The following is a 19,587-nucleotide window of genomic DNA, read 5'->3' as shown; positions in this document are numbered from 1 at the left end:
GTTTCTTAACAAATACACAAAGACCATCCTTCTGCATCATGTAATTGTACATCCAGTTCCATTGTAGGTGTATTTTCCATAGCATATATCAATTGTTTCTTCATTAACTCATCACTACTGTATATTGGAAGTTTTAGAATGGAGAAACAAGTTTGGCTCTGAGGTAACATCTTATCACCTCCACGAATAATTGTTATTTTGAATGAAATAGGTGGGGCTGGAGGTGTTGGGATACGTGTTCGTGCACATACAAACTCAAGGAGTCTCCCTCGTTGAATATCAGTGAAACTCCCCACAACTCTCCAGAATCGTTGAATGATAGAAGTAGAAGAATCGATTCCCTCTCCATATTCTGCAATTGCCTGCAAACTTTCCACAGACAGACGAGACTCTCCACACACCACTTGTGTCATCTCATTGGGTGTAAATAGAGGTAATACTTCCTGAGGAAGAATTGCCATGATCCCGCGTATTACTGATTCATTGGCCGCTTTCATATCCTTCATCACACATTCGATCAAATACTCACTCCACAATTGTTGACTAAGTTCTCCTCTTCTCCGTAGGAGGGATCGTTTCATTCGATCCGAACAAGGTAAGGCACTTATCACTGCCGCTGTACCTCCGCATGCCTCACATACTTCTTCCCAATGGAAGGAAGCATTCACCACACCATCATCACTTTGACGTAAATCTTCCACTGTCCCTTTCTCATTCACTACCTGTTTCCAGAAGAGAGGGGTGAGAGGCAGTGATAATGGGATATTTCCTCTCACTGCTATTCCTATCAACACTCCCCAATAATAACACAGTCGCTCTCTTTCAACACTTCTCTTCGTTTCCTCTCCTCGAATATTCCACATAGGTTCCTTACAAATGCCCCCTTCCCAGTTACTGCATGGAGTTGTCAGTTGGAGTGTCGAGAAGGGTTCCTCACTAGCTGCTGTGGTAATGACTTCACGATATGGCCCTCCACTGTCATATACTCCCTCACCAACTAAGCGAACAAAGAAACATCTCTTCTGACCAGCATCTTCAGCATGATTGAACTGACGTCGTAAGGAGGCTATTGGTAAAGTCTCCATATTGTCAATCAACTGATTGAGTACCGAATGATGAGTAATAGAAATCAGTGATTCTCCAGCCATTTGCGACTTCTTTGCTGCTACACGGCATATATGAAACTCAGGGATCGAGATAGGACGTTCAAATTCGTCAAATTGACGTTGATATGTAAGTGATGTACTATCCAGGAATAGCTGAAACAGTCTCTTTTTCGTATCAAACGAAATAAGTCGTTTCAATCGAGAGTCGATGAAATTCCTTGGATCCAAAAGAGGAACCGCTTCTGAGGCTGCTTCATCGGCCAACTGGAGGAGAATGACTATCCGCGAAAGTGTGGAAAAGGAATACGATCGAATTGATTCAGAAATCGAGAATCGAGAGAGTGAGCCTGCCGTGATAGAACCAAGTGGACGATGAAACTCCTTTACCCATCCCTGAACTTGTAGCACATTCTCCATTGAAAAGACTTGTTCCCAATCTGGCTGAGTTGAGGCAGGAACTGTATTGATAGTCTGTGATATGACTGATGGGTTTTCATTTATACAAAACTCCTGCTGGGATTCATCAAAGCTCCAGATCTGACCATGTCGACGTCCTTGGATCTGAGTGTTTGATGACACATCTTCGAGTTCCATGGGAATTCCAACTTTAGAACGGACTTTCATGCGATTCTTCACAAAGGTGTGTTGGTATCTCTCTTCAATCGCTTCCTTCAGAGCCTCACTTGGTTGTTCCTTTAGGAGAGAGGCCTCAATTTGTTTCCACAAACGATAGGAGGCAAGAAGACTCTCTGCAGTGAGACCCCGACTCTCTTGTGAGTATTCTGAGAGCAGAGTGATGGAATCACCTGCATGCTTGAAGCCAAACGATGGATATAAGAGTAGGGACTGATGAACAAGAGATTCAGCAGTACGGATAGAACGACAAGCAACTCCAAGATCAATCACATTGTTGTGAGAATAATAGAATTCGGAACCTTTTTTGGAAAATGCAAGAAGTCCGAAATCCATATCTAGGAACACACCAATAATGTCTCCTTTGACATACTGCACTCCATAGTATCGTTCACTAGTGTGGTCCTGCACCGTATGATTGTTCACAAATCCATAGTCTCTCCAACATTGATGAGAACTCCCAGGAAGACGGGCAGCAACACCAATAAAGAGAGAGCCGACATCACAATCATCGACACGAACCTCCCAGTAATAGCGACCAGAGTGAAAGGCTCTGGACCCTAGAACCATGCATCGACTATTGCTAGTACAGGTGGCTGAGAGATGGTCAGATGAGAGAGTGATACCTGCAGCACAATGCGTGGAACTAAATGTGAAAAGAGAAGTGGAGGAAAGTGATGCCGTTCCTGTGATTGGTGAAATGGCAGTGTGGGAAGGAGAGATACGAAGAGGAGGCATAATTGTAGATTGGAGTGATAAAACAAGTGGCATCGATATAAGATTGGATGGAATCATGGATCGAATCTGTTCATCCGTGGCCTTTCCTTTCTCAATTCCTTTTTCATACCACATCACACGTGTCTCGGACCCTTTCACAATGACCATACATCCTTCACATACCCCATCTCTCCATATTCCATGGTGTTTCTCTCCATTCACATATTCCTTCACTCCAAATCCATGTCGAACTCCTTTTACCCAAGATGCTCTCCAGCTCTTCAGGCCTTGTTCATTAGAGGGATATTCATCCGTAATGAGACCTTCACGCAATCCTAACACCTCTATCGAATCACCTGATCTATAGGATGTGACAGCCGGGAAGAAACCGTTCTCCACAGAAGGGTTTTCTACCAGCAGATCCGAAAACGCAATTCCTAAATATTGGTTGTTTTTGTAGAAGGCCAATGTTCCTTGATCCAGATCCAATTCGACGCTAATCACATCTCCTTCACAGTAAGAAGGACGAGGAGGACCATAATTGTACCCAATATTGGAATGCCACTTTTCACCAGTCGGCTGGAATGACCATCCTGTGAAGTCTCTTCCGAGATATGAGTTGAGTTTGGTACCCAAGGAAGCAACTCCTATTCCCATGTACTGAGTTGTACACCGTTTGATGAGTACATCCCATGTGTGCGATCCAGAAATGAATCCAACTGGTGAAGAAGAGTTGGCATCTTCAGGTCGAAGTGTGAGAAGAGCCATTCCCCACTGTTTTACCTCAGATACGTTGAGAATTGTTGTTGGAGTAGATGATGTGAGAATAGGTGAGTGATATTTGGAGTGGAACGTGAGGAATGAAGGGAGAATCTCGGATGGAGAGCAACAGATTATGGAAGATGTAAAATCAAAGGTATTATCGTTAAGGTGAATTGACAGATTACTAGCGAAATCAGGTAAACATGTCGACTGACAATAGATGTAACTCGTTGTTAACCAGATCTGTTGCTGAACCTTCTTCCCTCTCATCTCACATACGAGTGTATCATCAAGCAAATCTAGAATTCCTCGATATTCCTCTAGTTGTGTCTGTGATTGGAAAAGGGTGAAGTGGCATCCAACTGAGAACTCAGTAAGCCAACGACCTCCGACAGCAGGACAGGGTGTGAAGGTCATCAGACCTCGCTGTTCTCGAATCTGTTTCCATGATGAGTCATCAGTTTGACTCTTCAGAGGGCAATCCTTCCAAGAACACACCTCCACATTTCCCTTATCAATCTGGAGATTCCAATTGGTGATATCAGAGCAATGAATCTGGTCATCTGAGAGAGAACCAATGTAAAGTGCCAAATGGTCGGTTAGTAAGGATTCGTTGAGGAGACAGAACTGGTCACGTCGAATGAGAGATTCTGTTCGAGCATGTGTCCAACAACGAATCTCACTAATGCAAAAATCAAAGGTATTTCTGTCACTCCCAATAGAATCAAGAAAAAGGGTTGTAGATGTGACAACCGAGGGGAATGCTATTCCATTTACGAGTACTGTGCATTGCTACAAATCACCTCATCCATCAATCTGTACAGTAATCATTGAGTCCATGACAATTGCCACATGAGACCACTGTCCTGAAGGAATATCACAATCTATAGTCACAATAGCGTTATCTGAGAGGAGTTGAATTCGATTCCGTTTCATTCCACACACTACATCAATCGATGACGTGAGGCCACAGAACAGAGATATAGGTTCCGGTGACAACACTTCTGTAGGCAATTGCAACCAGAACTCCAACGTCCATGAAGGCTGAATTGGTCGATTCCCCAGAGAGAGTCGTTGATGTGCGGGGAAATGAAGATAGGTGAATGACTGAGGAGAGGGTGTTATGGAGATGGAATCAGCGAGAGAGAGACGAGCCTGGGTTACGAGAGAAAACAAAGGATACTGTTCCAGTTCTCCTTGAAGAGATGCCAAGAGTTGATGATCGGTTATAAGTGGAGCGATTCTCTGAAGGATCCAGGATTGGAGAGAAGGAATCTGCTGCAGCCGATGAAGCCAGTGGAATGCTAAATACTGGACTGACTTACGTGATGACTGGCTCAATGAGTAGCAACACTCCACACACCATTTCACCCATGATTCCTCTCTTTCTGTCATCGTGTGATTCCCTAGAATCGTAGCTATTTCTACTATTCCATCCATAACACGGATTTGAGGTATACAAGCGAGATAAACATCTGAATTGAAACTTGCTCCTCGTAAACACTTCACAGATTCGTGGTACTCTCCCTTCTTCATCAGTAGAATCATATCCATCACATCCTTCTTCACTTCTTCAAGAAGAGGGTGTGCTACGGTCTCTCTAATAGCACTCATTAACTGGTCACGAAGAAGAGTCCACAGAATGGGAGTTTCACTCTGTAACCATGTGATCTTGAAGACTTTCCATAGGGATTCAGCTGGTAGAGGGGAGGGTGGTGATGATTTGAGAAGAGAATGAACCAGAACAAGACGCGAATAAATGATTTCGATTTTGTGAAGTTGTTGATGAAGGAGAGACGAATCTGTATTGTCACCTGGATGTCAGAGAAAGGAAAGAGATTTACGAGGGACTTGGCTGATGAGGAAAAGACGACGAAAGGTGGAATTCCAGGAATATTGCATAAATTGATCGTTAATAGACCAGAAGGCAATTTCAGTGTTGAAGAATCGCTTCATGGGAAGAAAGAGTGTCTCATCACTCTCAGTTTCAGCTGCAATTTCGTCGATGAAAGTAAGGGATGGAAGGAGTTCTTGATCTACAGAAGAGGATGGAAGAGTAGGTGTTAGAGGAGAGACAGAGGAGGAAATGAATTGCATCGAAGCACTGATATCGGAGCCATGAAGGGAGATAGCTTTATGAATTAGAAGCGAAGGAATTGAGGGATTGTAGAGAGAGAGGAAGGTAGGTGAGACTCGGACGTGATGACAGGTTCTAAATGAGAGAGAGGAAGAGTGTCTACGTTGATCGAATGTTGTGCAGAGTGAGATGCTGGGTGTCTAATAGGAATCGTTCATCATTGAATAGTGTAACTAGAATAACGCCAAGTTGACCACGAATACAACTATCGAGTAAACGACAGTCCTGAAGTGAAAGAAGCGACCATTCTCCATCTTGCTCATATTCCCAAACTTGCCAAGGTACACTAGACGTATCATCAGACGATGAACTTGAGAAGGATTCATCTTGAGGTGTTTTAAGAGTACATTCTGACTGTTGAAGGACGTATGGAAGAATTGTGGACGAGAGAAATGGTGTGATCATCTCTCCTGGTGTGTTTGAAACGATGAGAGATGTATCTAGCAGTCGTCTGAGAACTTCATGTTGAGAGAATGTTATCGTATTCATCTGAGAAGCTAAAACTGCCAGACATTTTAGAAGCGAAGCTCGATACAGAGAATAAATGAGAGAGGAGTGAGATGGTTCATCTAGTAAGGCGAACACGGCTTGTACAAGTTCATGCGATAGACTCATCAATTGCGGCTTCACAGGAAGAATGTAATCCAGAGCCAGAATGGGAACTTGAAGGGTTTCTACAGGTGAAAAGAGTTAAAAGAATGTACCTCCAGAAGCATCTAGAGTGATCGTAGCTGTGTTTTCCCCACGATTAATAGAATTAACAAAGCATCGTTCTGATGGTTCTCCACTTTCTCCCATCTTCCGTCGATACATAGCCTCTCCATTCTCAGAGAGACTCAGTAAATCACCTCCAAGGACACTTGTGACTGCTAAACGTGATGAGAATGACGATGACGTCAAGAGTTCAAGAAAACGGCTTTGTGTGAGAGCAGACCATTCAGAGGAGAGTAAGAAGGAACGAAACAAGTTGATTTCCGCACATTGATGCTGTAAGACAATGGCTGGAGAAGGAGTAGATGTGAGAATAAATGCATGAAGTAGAGAATGAATGAGAACAGTCAGTGTCTGTTCTTTGGTTGTTGAATCGATCTCCCCAACTTGAGGAATGAGAAGGGTAATGGTGGTGATGAGGCTGGTTTGAGCTTCTGTATCAACATCTTTGAGGGAAGAGACAAGAAGCTAGGGGATGAATGAGAACAATGGGTTACTTGAAGCCAAGCTGTTGGATTGACAACGGGTCGAGGGAGAAGAACAAGAAGAGTGCTTGTGAGAAGAGAGACAATGGATGGGGTGATAAGTGAAGGATGCTTTGAAGAGAGATCTTTGAGGAATTCAAAAAGAAGTGTTGAAAGTTGTGTTATCATGACAGAGAGAGATGAAGAGAGCGAAGTGGTAGGAAGAGACTCTGCAGAGAAGGATCGAGAAAATGAGAGAGAGGATGAGGAATATGTTGAGAGAGATGTGAGTTTGTGCGACAAAAGAAGGAAAAAATGGAGGAGGAACGATAGAAACGATTGCGAGATGATTGTTTGATTGAGAAGCGTAGTGAGGAGAGACGATAGAGAAGGAAGGAAATCTAGTTGCTGGAGAAAGAGTAAATGGCCTTCATTCAGAGGGATTGATAATGCTTGCAAGAACTAATGGTGAAGAACAGAATGAAGATTAACAAGATAGATAACGCGTTCACGGATTTGATTGGATGAACAGAGATGAAGAAATACGTTTGTGAGTGTCTGCTGATACTCGGATTGCATAGCTGCTTGAATCGATTCACATACACACAACCCATCATTAAGACTTTCATAAACATTTTCTTTATCTCTGGAAGGAACAAGAGGTAACTGCTGGAGAAACACTTCTACTACAGAATCTGAAGTCGATGACGTAAATGATGAAGAGAATTCGCGGAAGCATTTCCAAACTTGCAAGCGAAGGAGAACGAGATGAGTATGATCAAGGAGAGACTGTGTGAGATCAGTAGGTGTGAGAGTAGTTTGAGTGAGACTGACAAGAGAAGTGAAGAGAGAGGACTAGAGTGAAGAGCAATCAAGATAGCTACCAGAGTGGAGGAACGAGGAAGTAGATAGAGCTGTCTTAATGATGGTGGATACGTCTAGTTATCAATATAAAACTAAATTGGTACTGCATTCTCATCAAAGTCAATAGAAAGTGAAGACGAAGTGGGAGTAACAAATTCCTATGAATGAGCTCATGAGAGTGGGAAGACAAGGGCATCATAAAAGGAGTTAAGATGAAGACAACAAAAACGAATTCGATTAAGAGTGTCTTGAGTTAGAAGAGATGCATTAATAGAACACGTCGTCATGACAACCCTTCTCCACACATTAGATAAAAAAGGAGGAAGAGAGACTTGAGAATGAAGAAGGTATTCAGCAAAGAGCATAACTCTAGAGTGAAAGGGAATTATGAATCTAACAGAGAGATAGTTGATGAATGATGAAGAATAAAGACAAAAGCAAATTGAGTGAATGGAACAGCGAAAGGACGATGTTGAATAAGAGAAGGAAGATGAGAGGAAGAAGAGAGAAGAGAGAAGAGAGCCTGAACTCGCGAAGACGTTCCTTCCAAGAGTTCCTCACAGAGTTGGAGTTCTTCTGCTTCGTATTGTTGTTGTTCTGAATTCAGGAACTGGAATTCCTCTTCTTGTTGTTGAAGTAATGTCGAGAGAGTGAGTCCAGAAGCGAGAATAGGGAGTGGTAGTGAGGAAGGAGTTTTCAATACGATGAAAGATAGCACCTGAGCTAAAAGAGCCTGGAGAAAGGAGAGGCAGGGATCTTCATAAGATTGAAAATGTTTGGTTTGTTGAAGGATCGCTTGTGTCAGTTCGGTGTATCGAGAGAATGAAGTAGTTCTACCAAGAGTAGTAGCAGACAGAAGTGGAATCACATAATCAATACAATATTGATGTCTATATTTCATATTGATAGGTGAGAAAATACATTAGGGAGTGTTTTACTGGTTGAGATGAAAGAAGAGATCCCAATTCCTGCAAACTCTGAATGGCCATCTTCACACAACCTTCTGACACTTCACTCTCATACTCGATTGGATCTACATCCACTGTAGGAGCTTCGTTCTGTTCGAAAGAGTATTGAATATGGAGAGTATCCCCAGGGGTGAAGAGAGAAACAGCTGGTCTCCATGTTTCTGGCAGAGAATCAAAGATGGTGATTTGCTGCTTTCCAAGAATCAGCGTCATTTCATGTGACTGTGTGTCAAATCGAATCTTGATAGGAGATTGTGCATTCAATGATAGAACTCCGCCTGTACAGTGATTACTATGAAGACTAGGTTAGAAAGAGTTTGTAACACCTACAGTTGCCCAGTACTCTTGAAACCCCAACTATCCTTATCCGATCCCAGGAATCCCGAACACTCTTCTGAAGCAGAGGCATCAATGAAGCCAAGAATGAGTTGTGGCGAGGAAGCGGAAGAATATGTGAATGTCAGAGTAACGGTTGCTGGATTCTGTGGGAGCGTGAGGACTGCTGTAGCCCACATGGGTTCAGCTCCTACAAATGTAAGTGTATGATGGTGGAAGGAGAGACAAGAAGGAAGAGAAGGAGGAGAGAGATCTGTAGAAGTGAGAGAAGGGTGAAGTCTACAATCAGAGTTCACAAACAGGAATACAATTCGTTCCAGGTAATTTCTTCATTGTCTCTCCCTTTTCCGTCATACTGTTTGAGGAGATGAGAAGCGTTGATAGCACGATCCAAGAATGTTTGGAGAGTGAATAAGTAGACTCGATCATGTGTTGTGAAGAAGCACCTAGAGATGAAGGACAATACCAACACTGACTGAGTAAGATGATGGATGAGAAGTAGAGCTGTTTCTATGTTTCCAGTGGATTCATCAATAGAAACACTCGACAATGAGAGTGATTGAAGAGGTTCAGGTTGACGTACAATAGAGAGGAGTTTCACTGCTCGTTGAGGAGGCTGGCAATTATAGAACAGAACACAAAGATGGAGGTGTGGAGGGAGATTTGTGAATACAATTCCAAAGGACTTGTTATTGATAGCTAGAGAAAGTGAGGCATTCGTTAGATCCAGAGTAAGAGTGATTGTATCTCCTGGATGAGCGCGATTAATCACTCGTTCCAACTTTTCTCCTTGGGAATACAGTTCTCCATTGTAGCAACGATATCTAGAATCAGAATAACTAGTCATTCCTACATCCACATTGACGAACTCTCTTCATAATTCATGGTGTCAAGAGGTAAGTTACAGACACCAAAACAGACCATTTCATCACCAACACGATCCTCTGCCAATCGAAATACACATTCTACACATCCTCGAGTAATAGCAGGAGAGAGGATTCCAATATTAAACTTGCGGTGATGAATATTGACATTGGTGATTGTTTGTTCCACTTCATCAATTACAATATCATCACTTGTCAGATCCTTATCAAAACCAAAGTGTTCTGATTCATGAGATTGCTTCACTCGATGCCATCGCAGTGTCTCTTGTCGAGGGATCCATCGATTAGCAAGTGTAGTCATCAAGAATTGATTCTCACAGACACTTCTCAGAAGATCTTCGTAGATCACCGTCTCACTCTTTGCAATACAGGAAGAGGAAACCTTCTGTGCTAGAAACAGCATAGCATTCACTTCATCACTTCCAGAGGCAAAGAGAACATCAAAATGAGTTGAGATGATTTGAAGAAGACGCGAATAGGAAGAATCATCATCATTCTTCGACTCCCAGGATTTGCTCTCGAGTTGATTCTCCTCACTTGAAGAGTGTTCTTCTCGATGTCGGTGATTGAATTCTCGGATAAGAGCTGATTGGAATTGAGGCAAAAGAGACTGCGATGGTTTATGCAGGAACAGTAATTGATCCAGGAGTGACAGAGATTTCATTGTCATTGGTTGAGACCCTAGTAATAACAGGATGTGTTGGGAATAGTCTTTCAATGAGCGAAACCCAGGAGTGTTAGTGGACTGTTCAGATTCCTCAGCAAGTCGTCGCATTCTATGAGTTAAGAGTTGGATCAAGCCAAACTTATCTAGCTTCTCGGCACATATTCCTAATAATTCGTCCCATGAAGAAGCAGGAGGAGATGGAAGAGAATGTGAAAGGAGTCGAGAATAAGTAGGGAAGGGAGTGTTTGTGAATAACCAGAAACAGTTCTGTGGATTGAGTTTGACGAGAGAGTCTTTATGCGCTAGAGTGATGACTTGATCATGAGAGCTTGTGAGTTGGTCTTGAGAATTATTGAGCTCGTCTTGAGAGTTGGTATTCTCGTCATTGTACTTGATGTATTGACCATTGGATACTGCATTCGAAGGGCTTAACATGAGAGAGGAAACTGAATGATACGGAAATAGAAGTTGGGTGTGGAGAGATTGGTTGATGAATTGATTAAAGACAAGAAGATCCATTGTTAGAGTTGAATCTCCTAAGGTGATAGATGTCGAAGAATTCAAATGAATACTTTTCTGGGTTTGATGAGAGGACTCATTGTCGGAAACAAGTAGTTCAATTCGATTGGAAAAAGAAGTGAGTGTGAGACTGATCCAAGTTCCTTCAGGAGTAAGCAGTGGGATAGAGAGAAGACTATCTCTAGCCTGACGGATTGTGAGGGAAGAGGTAGATATCAAAAGAGTCCATTGATCACAAGATATCAAAGGTGTTTCTGTTCCTGGATATGACCACAATCGGAAGATACAATGAATGGACCAATCTTGATCTGTGTTCGTAACTAAGGTTAAGCAACAAATAGAAAGATACGAGGAATGACAATTGTATCTCGCATCATATGAATACAAGTGTCACGCTGTATAAGAAGATGAGCCTGTGTGAAGGAAGATTCTGGGGCGTAAGTAAGAGTGAGATGAGAATCAGGTTGAATGAAAAGAACAAAAAGATTATCATGTCGTTGCTCACCAGGAATCGGATGCGATTGAATCTTTCCCTCTTCAGTAATGAATCTAGTATAAAAGAACATGCATATACTTACTGAATTTCACTTTCTTGCAAGTTTAGTTGGACATGGAGATCGTGTTTCGATTCCAGGTGGAACTTAGCAGTCACTTCATAATCTTCATTAACATGACTTAAGTCGTGAATGAATCCAACTGAACCCATAACGTTTGAAGTAGATGAGAGTGTAAAAGAGAGTCCTTCAGCGTCGAGAGAGAACGAGCTGAGCAAAAAGAAACCCGAATGACGCAAAGTGGTGATATCGAAGGTGGAATCATTTCGTTGTTGACAAGAACAGCCTGGAGACAATGAGTAGCATCGAGGAACGGCTGCAGGAGAGGAATCAAGAATGGGAGCATCATGACTACAAATCAAGTGGAAACGAAGAACAAACAGGAGAAGTGTATTGCATTGTCTAGTGATAATATTACTCAACTCTGTTCGTAGGTCGTTCTTTGAATCGTCATGCATAACGAGTAGAAGAGAATAGAGTGCTCTCCTTTCAGAGTCATCAAAGGACGGAGAGTCCCTAACTTCATGATTCTTAATGGTTTGAATCATTAATTCCTATGATAAACAACGCATCGTAGCATTACATCTCCAATATGTAATTGTTCCTCAATAAAACTCTCAATAAATCGATCCATTAGAGTACAGGTTGCTTCCTCATGTGCTGACAGTTCGCTAGAACTGCAATCAGCATCAGCAACAGAGTTTGCTTTAAAATCAATGTAATCTGAATTATCTACAAAACTCTACACATGGATAGAATCAAATATACGGACAGTTATTATTCTTTGGAGCATGTGTTGCGAAAACGAGAGAGATGGCTTCAAATTCTTGGCAGCACTTCCCATGGTCTCGAGAATGCTCTTGATTTGCACATTGTCGATTCTACTGCTTCTTGATAAGTAATCGTTGTCAGGATAGTAGTCACACTCTCCTTTCGTCTCACAAGTGTATTCAAGATCATTCATTCCAACAAAGTACCGAATAGGATATGAACGGTTTCTTCGTTTTGACAAGGATGCGTATCCCTAGATCCATGATCATGGGAGTTGTTTAAAGTTCGATTCCACGTGAAAATAAAGGATCAATAGAATGTTGAAGACAGGAATTGTAATCGTTGCTATATCTTCTGTTGCACTAATAATTTGGTATTCAATGTCTCGAAATCAAAATAGCAAGCAAGATAAGGTTTCTGTGATTCCAATCTCTTCGTTTGACCATCGTATGTTTTTTCTCCCATTCGAATGTAGGGTACCATGTCGACACAACTGGTGACAAATATCAACACATTCGAGAAGCTCTTGAACAATGTACTATACTGTCGTTCTGAAGATCATTTCTAGCTGCATCATATTCTAGAATCAAGTTATTGCATTCAGATGATGGTATGGAAGTTGTAGTAGATTGATGAGTAGAGAATTCCTATATAACAAAAGAACTTAAAATGCAAGAGTTTTCCATCAATATAGAGACAACAGAATCTCAGTAGGGATGATTACTAGGTGATAGGGATAGAGTCGTAGCAGTTATTGGAAGCCATGATGTCCATGACTTTGAAATCCCATTTTTAGTTTCGGTACCAACAGCTACTGTGTTTGTACAGTGTCTGTCTGCCAAAGTGACTTATAGTCTATCTGTTCTAACGAATGTGCTTCTTCTCTCTCATCATATGCTTCAGATCATTGGCACATCATTCCTGTTTTGGATGAGGCAGCAATAATCACAACAATTGAAGAGACTAATCAAAAGGCACAATCCAAAATATCTACATTTTTCGTTGACACTCGAAGTAATGGTTGGAGTGAGTTTATTCTCCCATATCTAGATTGGTCGTTCATCAAGGAGCTTGTTGCTCGATTTTGCTTGACTATCCGTCAATATGTGATAATTACAAATTCGAATGTAATAGAAGTTGTTGGGGGTGTACGTGAGATGAAGCAACTGTTTCGGGAATATGGATATACATATAGCCGAATTGGTTCGGACCCTAATGTTCGTGTTTTTCTGAAGGAATAGATGTAGTAATGAGTTGTTTGTTATCATTTGTCAATTCAATACATTTTCGCGGGAATTTTGCATTCAATTTGGAAGTCTATCAAACCGGTTCTTGCTTGGACCACTGCAGGAACATGGGAAACATCTTGAATCAGCCGATTAAAGAAAAGCAAATTGAATCATTTGAGTTTGAAGGGCACAAGGGAGTGGTAGTATCCATGCAAGGCTGGAGAACGAGTATGGAGGTGAGCACGATGAAATTGGTATCATAAAATAGGACACCCACATCTTTGAACCCAATCTCACTTGGCTTCCTCAATCTGGATTCTTTGGTGTATTTGATGGTCATGGAGGAGTGTCTACATCCTCATACTGGTAATTATTTGTCGATTTCTGAGATGAAGTGAATCTCATATCTTAAAGACGATTGAAAAGCAGTATTTAGATGATTCCGTGATTGTATTTCTTTCTTTGGCACTTTGATGTAGAATCCAACTGCGGATGAATTAGCAGCGACAATCAAGAGAGCTTTTATTCGATTTGATGACGAAATTCGCGAGTCACAGATTGTATTATCTGGGACGATAGATAACAAATAGACAAGAAGTGGCAGTACGGCGATTTGTGGGTTGATCACAACTTCTCATTATATTATATCAAATCTGGGTGATTCACGTTGTGTTTTGAGTCGAAGTGGAGAAGCGAATCCTCTTTCTGTTGATCACAAACCTGCATTAGTATAAATGAAGAAGTAGAATTATAAATAGGAAGTAGAGAAACGGAGGATATTCAACGCAGGTGGAGTGGTTGTAAATAATCGTGTAAATGGTGATTTGGCTGTTTCAAGAGCCTTTGGTGATTTTTCATATAAACAGAACAATGGTTTGTCTCCAATTGCTCAGGAAGTATCGTGTGAACCAGATGTTCGAGTGATCGCTCGGAGTAAAGAAGATAACTACTTGGTCTTTGCCTGTGATGGTGTGTGGGATGTGTATCCGAATCCAAGGGATTTGGTTTATGATCTCAATAATTTGCTCGAAAGTTACGAGAATGTGGAGGATGCAGTTTGTAAACTCCTGGATATATGTTTAGAGAAGGGTAGTAAAGACAACATCTCGCTGATGATCCTATTATTTGAGAAGGCTCCTCAGTTTGTGATTCGTTCTTAGTGATAATTAATAGACCTAATAGAGAACGAATTGAACAACGCTTGAAAGAGGAAGAGAAGCAAAAACAGATAAGTGAGGGGATGGTGGAGCAAATGGAGGATTGAAAGGATTATTCATGTTTGTTATATTACTCTTTGTTTGTAGTTGAAGCAGGTAGGTTCATTCCGAATAAGTGTAATTGGCGGCAATGCATGTTTTGTTACCCACGAATGCAATCTTCCCGAAATGGGAATACAAAGCTATCTCAAGTTCAATCTGGGGGTGATAGTAGTAGTATTACTCGAAATGAATTGAAATGGTTACAAAGCGTTTGAATCGTGATGTGTTGTAATAGCCTAGGTGCGGGGATCTTTAGAAAAGGAATTATGTTATCGAATGGACGTGAGTGATGGTTCACTTCAGACTAAGTACTTTCATGTTTAAAATTATTACTGATGTAGTGTTGTTAGTGGTGTGTCAATGAATTCGTATAATCAGTGGATCAATCAAGAACATAAGTTGTTTATTCCTTTACCTGCTCCTGTTGTTATTAATCGCTCTAAAGTAACTCAGCCATCTGTACAACCATTGTCACTTTCAAATCAGTCATCTCTACGTCAACAGGAATCCAGACCCCAGGTATCGTATCAACATCCTGAATTGCATGAGTTTTCCGATCATCCTGTGTCCTTAGCATCTCAATCTTTTTCTACATCATCCACTACTCCGCAATTTTCTGTATCTGTGCCTCAGCAAGTTGCTGTACCTAAGCCTGCTTCATCTGCTCCTCAGTTTGCTTCATCTGCTCCTCAGTTCTCCTCCACTCCTTCATTCTCTTCTTCTCCTTCACTTATCTCATCTGTACCCTATCAGTTTGGAAATTCCACAGATGATAGTTATCTCGATTCTCTTCTGGAACCAGACATTCTGGATGCTATCCAAGAATGTGAGAAGGATATGATGAATACAATCCCTCAGTCCATAAACACTCAGTCTAGAGAGTTAATCGAGTCAATAGAGTCTATAGAACCTGTGGAATTAGAGGAACCTGAGCCAATGGTAGTTCACTCCAATACTATCCAATTCGTTCCCTCTCAGGCAGAAGCCTCAAAAATGAAAGTGGCAGCAGATGGAGTAGGAAAGGTTATTGTTGGATCCTTTTTCGCCAAATTCGGTGATGATACTTTGATTCCCAATATCAACCGTCTTTTGAGTACGTGCCCCCGAACTATTCAGGATCTTCGTCGAGCCAATAAGAATGTGTTTGGTCATAATGATTTCAGGCCCGGGCAGTTGGAGGTAATTCGAGGAGCCTTGTGTGGATACTCAGTATTCTGTGTGATGCCAACAGGAGGAGGGAAATCGCTTTGCTATCAGCTACCAGCAATTATGATGGAAGGAGTAACGCTGGTTGTTAGTCCTTTGGTTAGTCTGGTTCAAGATCAAGTTTCTGCACTTCGAGATGCCTCGGTGAGTGTAGGAGTTATTATGGGGAATGGTGCTGGAGACGATTGTGTGAGTGAATTGTGGAGTTGTGTAAGGAGTCGCAGACAACCTACCCAAAAACTCATATACACTACTCCAGAGAAGTTATCACGATCGGAAGGAATTCAACGATTGTTTCGGAAATTAGCTGAAATTGGGTATATGAGTCTCTTTGTGATTGATGAGGTTCACTGTATGTCGCAGTGGGGACATGATTTCAGGCCGGACTATGAAGAACTAGGGAAGATTCGAAACTCGAATTTTCCGACTGTCCCATTGATGGCTTTGACAGCTACAGCAACGGATATGGTGAAAACAGATGTTCTACGGATTTTGGGTCTTCCGCCACGAACTGTTTTGGTGATACAGAAATCGTTTAATCGACCCGAATTGTATTATGAGGTCCATCAAAAGAAATCTGATAAGGCCTGTATTGAAGAGATTAGTAACTATATCCGAACGAAGCGATTCAATCAAACTGGCATCATTTATTGTGGAACTCAGAATCTATGTTGTAAGGTATGTAATGCATTAAGAGAACAATTGAAGGATATTGGTTATGCAAATAAGATTGGTTTTTATCATGCTGGATTGACAGATGAAGAACGCAAATGTGTTCAGGAAGAGTACATGATCAAGAATAGAATGAGATGTAGTTGGTCCAATGATAAGTTAAAAGTGATTGCAGCTACAGTAGCCTTTGGGATGGGAATTAACAAGACTGATGTGCGTTTTGTTATTCATTTTCAAATCCCTCATTCTTTAACACACTATTATCAAGAAGCAGGTCGCGCAGGACGAGACGGTCATCAAGCAGACTGCATTCTCTATTTTAGTTGGAAAGACAAAAAGGTAATTGAGAGTCTTATTCGTGATTCGTCCAATAAGTCTATGACATACCATAATTTACAGGAATTGTCCCATATTGTGGATTATTGTTTGAATCGGACACAATGTCGGCGGTGCATTATTTTGAAGTACTTCAGTGAGGTATTTGAGAAGAAGAACTGTGGATGGATGGGGAATCTATGTGATAATTGCTTGGCACCGCAAGAATTGGAGGAGATTGATATGACCAACGTCGCCTTGTCACTGAGCAAAATTGGTATGTTTCTAGAATCAAGTAATATGTAGTTTCTCTCTTTGCAACGAGTGATTTGACAACTCCTCGTTTAATTCAAATTGCTCAAGGGAGGTTGAAACGTACGTTTCCTCAACGAATGCGTAGCGAAGCAGAGCAGTGCAGTGAGTTTGGCTGTGCCAACGAGATCTCTCAAGATGATTTGCAAACAATCATCAATGATATGATGAAGAAGGGATGTCTGAGTGAAAGTCATCGAAAGAACGCTAGTGGATTCAATACAGTCTATGTCACAACAGGTGTGAAAGTGGAGTTACTATGGCAACACAAATTATCCTTCTCAATAACGAAAGAGAAGAAGACTACAAAGAGTGCAATGGTGACATCTAAGGAGGATACGGAAGTGGTCCCACGACTGCCTCCTGTGTATCAAGAGAAACTGTTACGAGAACTAATGGATATGCGAGAGACCTTGAAGGATGTGAAAGTGTTCACCGCATTAACAGGTCCCGTTTTAGAGGAGATTTCGATCACAGTTCCGACAACTGAAGCCGAACTTCTAACAATGGATCGAGTAACACCCAATACCGTAAATCGTTTCGGAGCAGCGCTATTAGAGTGCATTCAGCAGTTTTTGAGAGTGAACCATATTGAATTGAAGCAACCTTTTTGTTCCCGTGGGCTGATACGAAAACAACAGGAAGCGGCAGTAAGGGAACATACAGAACAAACAATGAAAGCTGAGAGGAGTGTACAGACTGTTCAGTCTCAACCAAAGAACCGATTAGCACTTCCAGCAAGCCAATATTTTGCCCCTCCGAATCCAACTGCCACTTTCGTAAATTCAAGTGGAATTTCTCCGAGTCCATATCCCGCTCAGGATCCGCTTCCCTTAAATGATATCGATCTAGATGAGGAAATGCTAAGAGCATGTGAGGGAATCGAACAAGAAATCCTTCGAGAACGGTCACAAACAGAATCAGCTTCTCCTCCCTCTGTTTCAGGAACAGCAAATTCCAGTCGTTATTTTACATCGCAAAAGCCGAGCACTACTCAGACCAGAGAAGTAAGTTTACCAGGATCAGCTCAAACTAGTCCTCAGAAAATGAATTCTGTTATGAAAACAGGATTGCGTTCAATGCTAGGAAGAAAAGTGGTAAAGAACAGGGAAGCAGTGGACTATGATTCTTCTTTTTCATCAGCTGTGGCAGATAGTTCCTCTTTATTGGGAACAACGCAAGTTTTGAAGAGACCCTTTTCACAAGACATATATGATCTTACTTTACCCGAACCGAAACTGTACCATTCTGCTGTTTGTTTTGCATCATAACAGTTCGAAAACGATCCACTTATGTAGATTAACGAAACCAATTGAGTGTCTCATCAAATCAACGTACATTAAATGTGCTCTTAATCTATCAACGAAATATTTGTTCATAAATTGTATTTGAACTATTGAAAGCGAACCACTCATTTCTTCATGAAACTCCCGATAGATACAAAACCATAAAATGTCTTATCTCTTTGCTCTTTTAGCTATTGTTGCAATCGGTAGTTCTTTGGTGTTCATTTCATCTGTAGCAACTTCTCAAACGACACTATCTGATAGTACTCAGTGGAGATACTTTGTGGAAGCTGCTGAGGCCCCAGCAGGATGGAATACGAATGAGTTTGATGGTAGCAGTTGGCAAACATCAACTCTTGCTTCTGCGCCTTCAGCTCAGAGTATTTCTGCTTATTATTGTGCTTCATTTGATATTTCTAGCGTTGTCCAGTATGCTTCAGTTGATTATACTATAACTACGAAAGGAGGTTATGCTCTCTATTTGAATGGTGTTGAACAATTCAGAGATAACCTGCCTGAAGGCACTCTCACCTATATGACTCAATCTCTAACACAGTCTGATGTGGCTGTTTCGTATCGTGTTTCTCTTTCGTTTGCCGCTGCCCAATTGAGTGCTTCTGGTAATCTGATTTGTCTGGAGACTCACACAATGACTACTGTTACTGACGATCTCACTTTCTCTCTTTCCTTGTTGATGGATGAGGATGATTTGGTTGTTGATGGTGTTCTCAGCTATTCACATCCTGGATTTGATGATGGTACATGGTATGAAGCAGTTCCAAATGCTGTGAATAAGAATACCAATGATAAGTTCAACTCAATGGATTCAGATGGTACTTCGACTGGTGATGATGATCATGTGTGGATTCAGTGGACTTACAACAACAATCGTGCTGTGTTTATCAACTATCTCAATTTCTACTCTGGTAACATGCCAAATCGTCGTCCTTATAACGTTGATGTGTTGGGTTCTAATGATGGTGAAACATGGGACACTCTGATGCATGATACTCCTTCATGGTCAACTTCACAGGCTTATGGTTATAATAAGGTGTATACATTCGATAATACTAAATCCTATCGTATGTATCGTGTTGATACCTATGGATTCGAGTCACAAGGAATTGAGATGGCTGAAGTGTATCTTGGAACTCGTGCTACTGTTGTTATGTGCAGTGCTACTGATGGTTACTCTGCTTCATATGCAGGTACCAA

At 41.4% G+C, this 19,587-nt stretch overlaps 5 protein-coding genes across 5 annotated transcripts; 3 read left to right on the top strand and 2 right to left on the bottom strand.

The window, feature by feature from the left end:
* Window positions 1-5: 5 nt before the first annotated feature.
* On the bottom strand, window positions 6-4,154 carry JH06_1861 (putative HECT E3 ubiquitin; the record flags this gene model as incomplete). Its single annotated transcript, XM_014672290.1, has 2 exons — window positions 6-4,010; window positions 4,041-4,154. The coding sequence occupies 2 exons, from the start codon at window positions 4,152-4,154 to the stop codon at window positions 6-8; spliced, it is 4,119 nt and encodes a 1,372-aa protein (XP_014527776.1).
* A 4,130-nt stretch (window positions 4,155-8,284) lies between these two features.
* Window positions 8,285-10,246, bottom strand: JH06_1860 (putative HECT E3 ubiquitin ligase; the record flags this gene model as incomplete). Its single annotated transcript, XM_014672289.1, is given in 5 exon segments — window positions 8,285-8,663; window positions 8,693-8,977; window positions 9,007-9,144; window positions 9,169-9,537; window positions 9,552-10,246. The coding sequence occupies 5 exon segments, from the start codon at window positions 10,244-10,246 to the stop codon at window positions 8,285-8,287; spliced, it is 1,866 nt and encodes a 621-aa protein (XP_014527775.1).
* Window positions 10,247-13,447: 3,201 nt separating this feature from the next.
* JH06_1859 (protein phosphatase 1B) lies at window positions 13,448-14,586 on the top strand (the record flags this gene model as incomplete). Its single annotated transcript, XM_014672288.1, is given in 7 exon segments — window positions 13,448-13,576; window positions 13,591-13,670; window positions 13,718-13,772; window positions 13,802-13,882; window positions 13,913-14,050; window positions 14,081-14,463; window positions 14,496-14,586. The coding sequence occupies 7 exon segments, from the start codon at window positions 13,448-13,450 to the stop codon at window positions 14,584-14,586; spliced, it is 957 nt and encodes a 318-aa protein (XP_014527774.1).
* Window positions 14,587-14,777: 191 nt separating this feature from the next.
* On the top strand, window positions 14,778-18,357 carry JH06_1858 (putative helicase; the record flags this gene model as incomplete). The annotated part of the gene is given in 5 exon segments (XM_014672287.1): window positions 14,778-14,804; window positions 14,822-14,889; window positions 14,923-16,572; window positions 16,603-17,051; window positions 17,081-18,357. The coding sequence occupies 5 exon segments, from the start codon at window positions 14,778-14,780 to the stop codon at window positions 18,355-18,357; spliced, it is 3,471 nt and encodes a 1,156-aa protein (XP_014527773.1).
* Window positions 18,358-18,907: 550 nt separating this feature from the next.
* Window positions 18,908-19,587, top strand: JH06_5891 (putative galactose binding domain-containing protein; the record flags this gene model as incomplete). The annotated part of the gene is made up of 1 exon (XM_014672286.1): window positions 18,908-19,587. A coding segment is annotated over one exon (680 nt), but the record flags the coding sequence as incomplete, so codon positions are not given.

This window comes from Blastocystis sp. subtype 4 (genome assembly GCF_000743755.1).
Source record: "Blastocystis sp. subtype 4 strain WR1 chromosome Unknown seqid_0102, whole genome shotgun sequence".
Lineage (NCBI taxonomy): Eukaryota > Bigyra > Opalinata > Blastocystidae > Blastocystis > Blastocystis sp. subtype 4.
The sequence above is the reverse complement of the archived record's forward strand: the minus strand, read 5'-3'. Positions and strand labels throughout refer to the sequence as shown.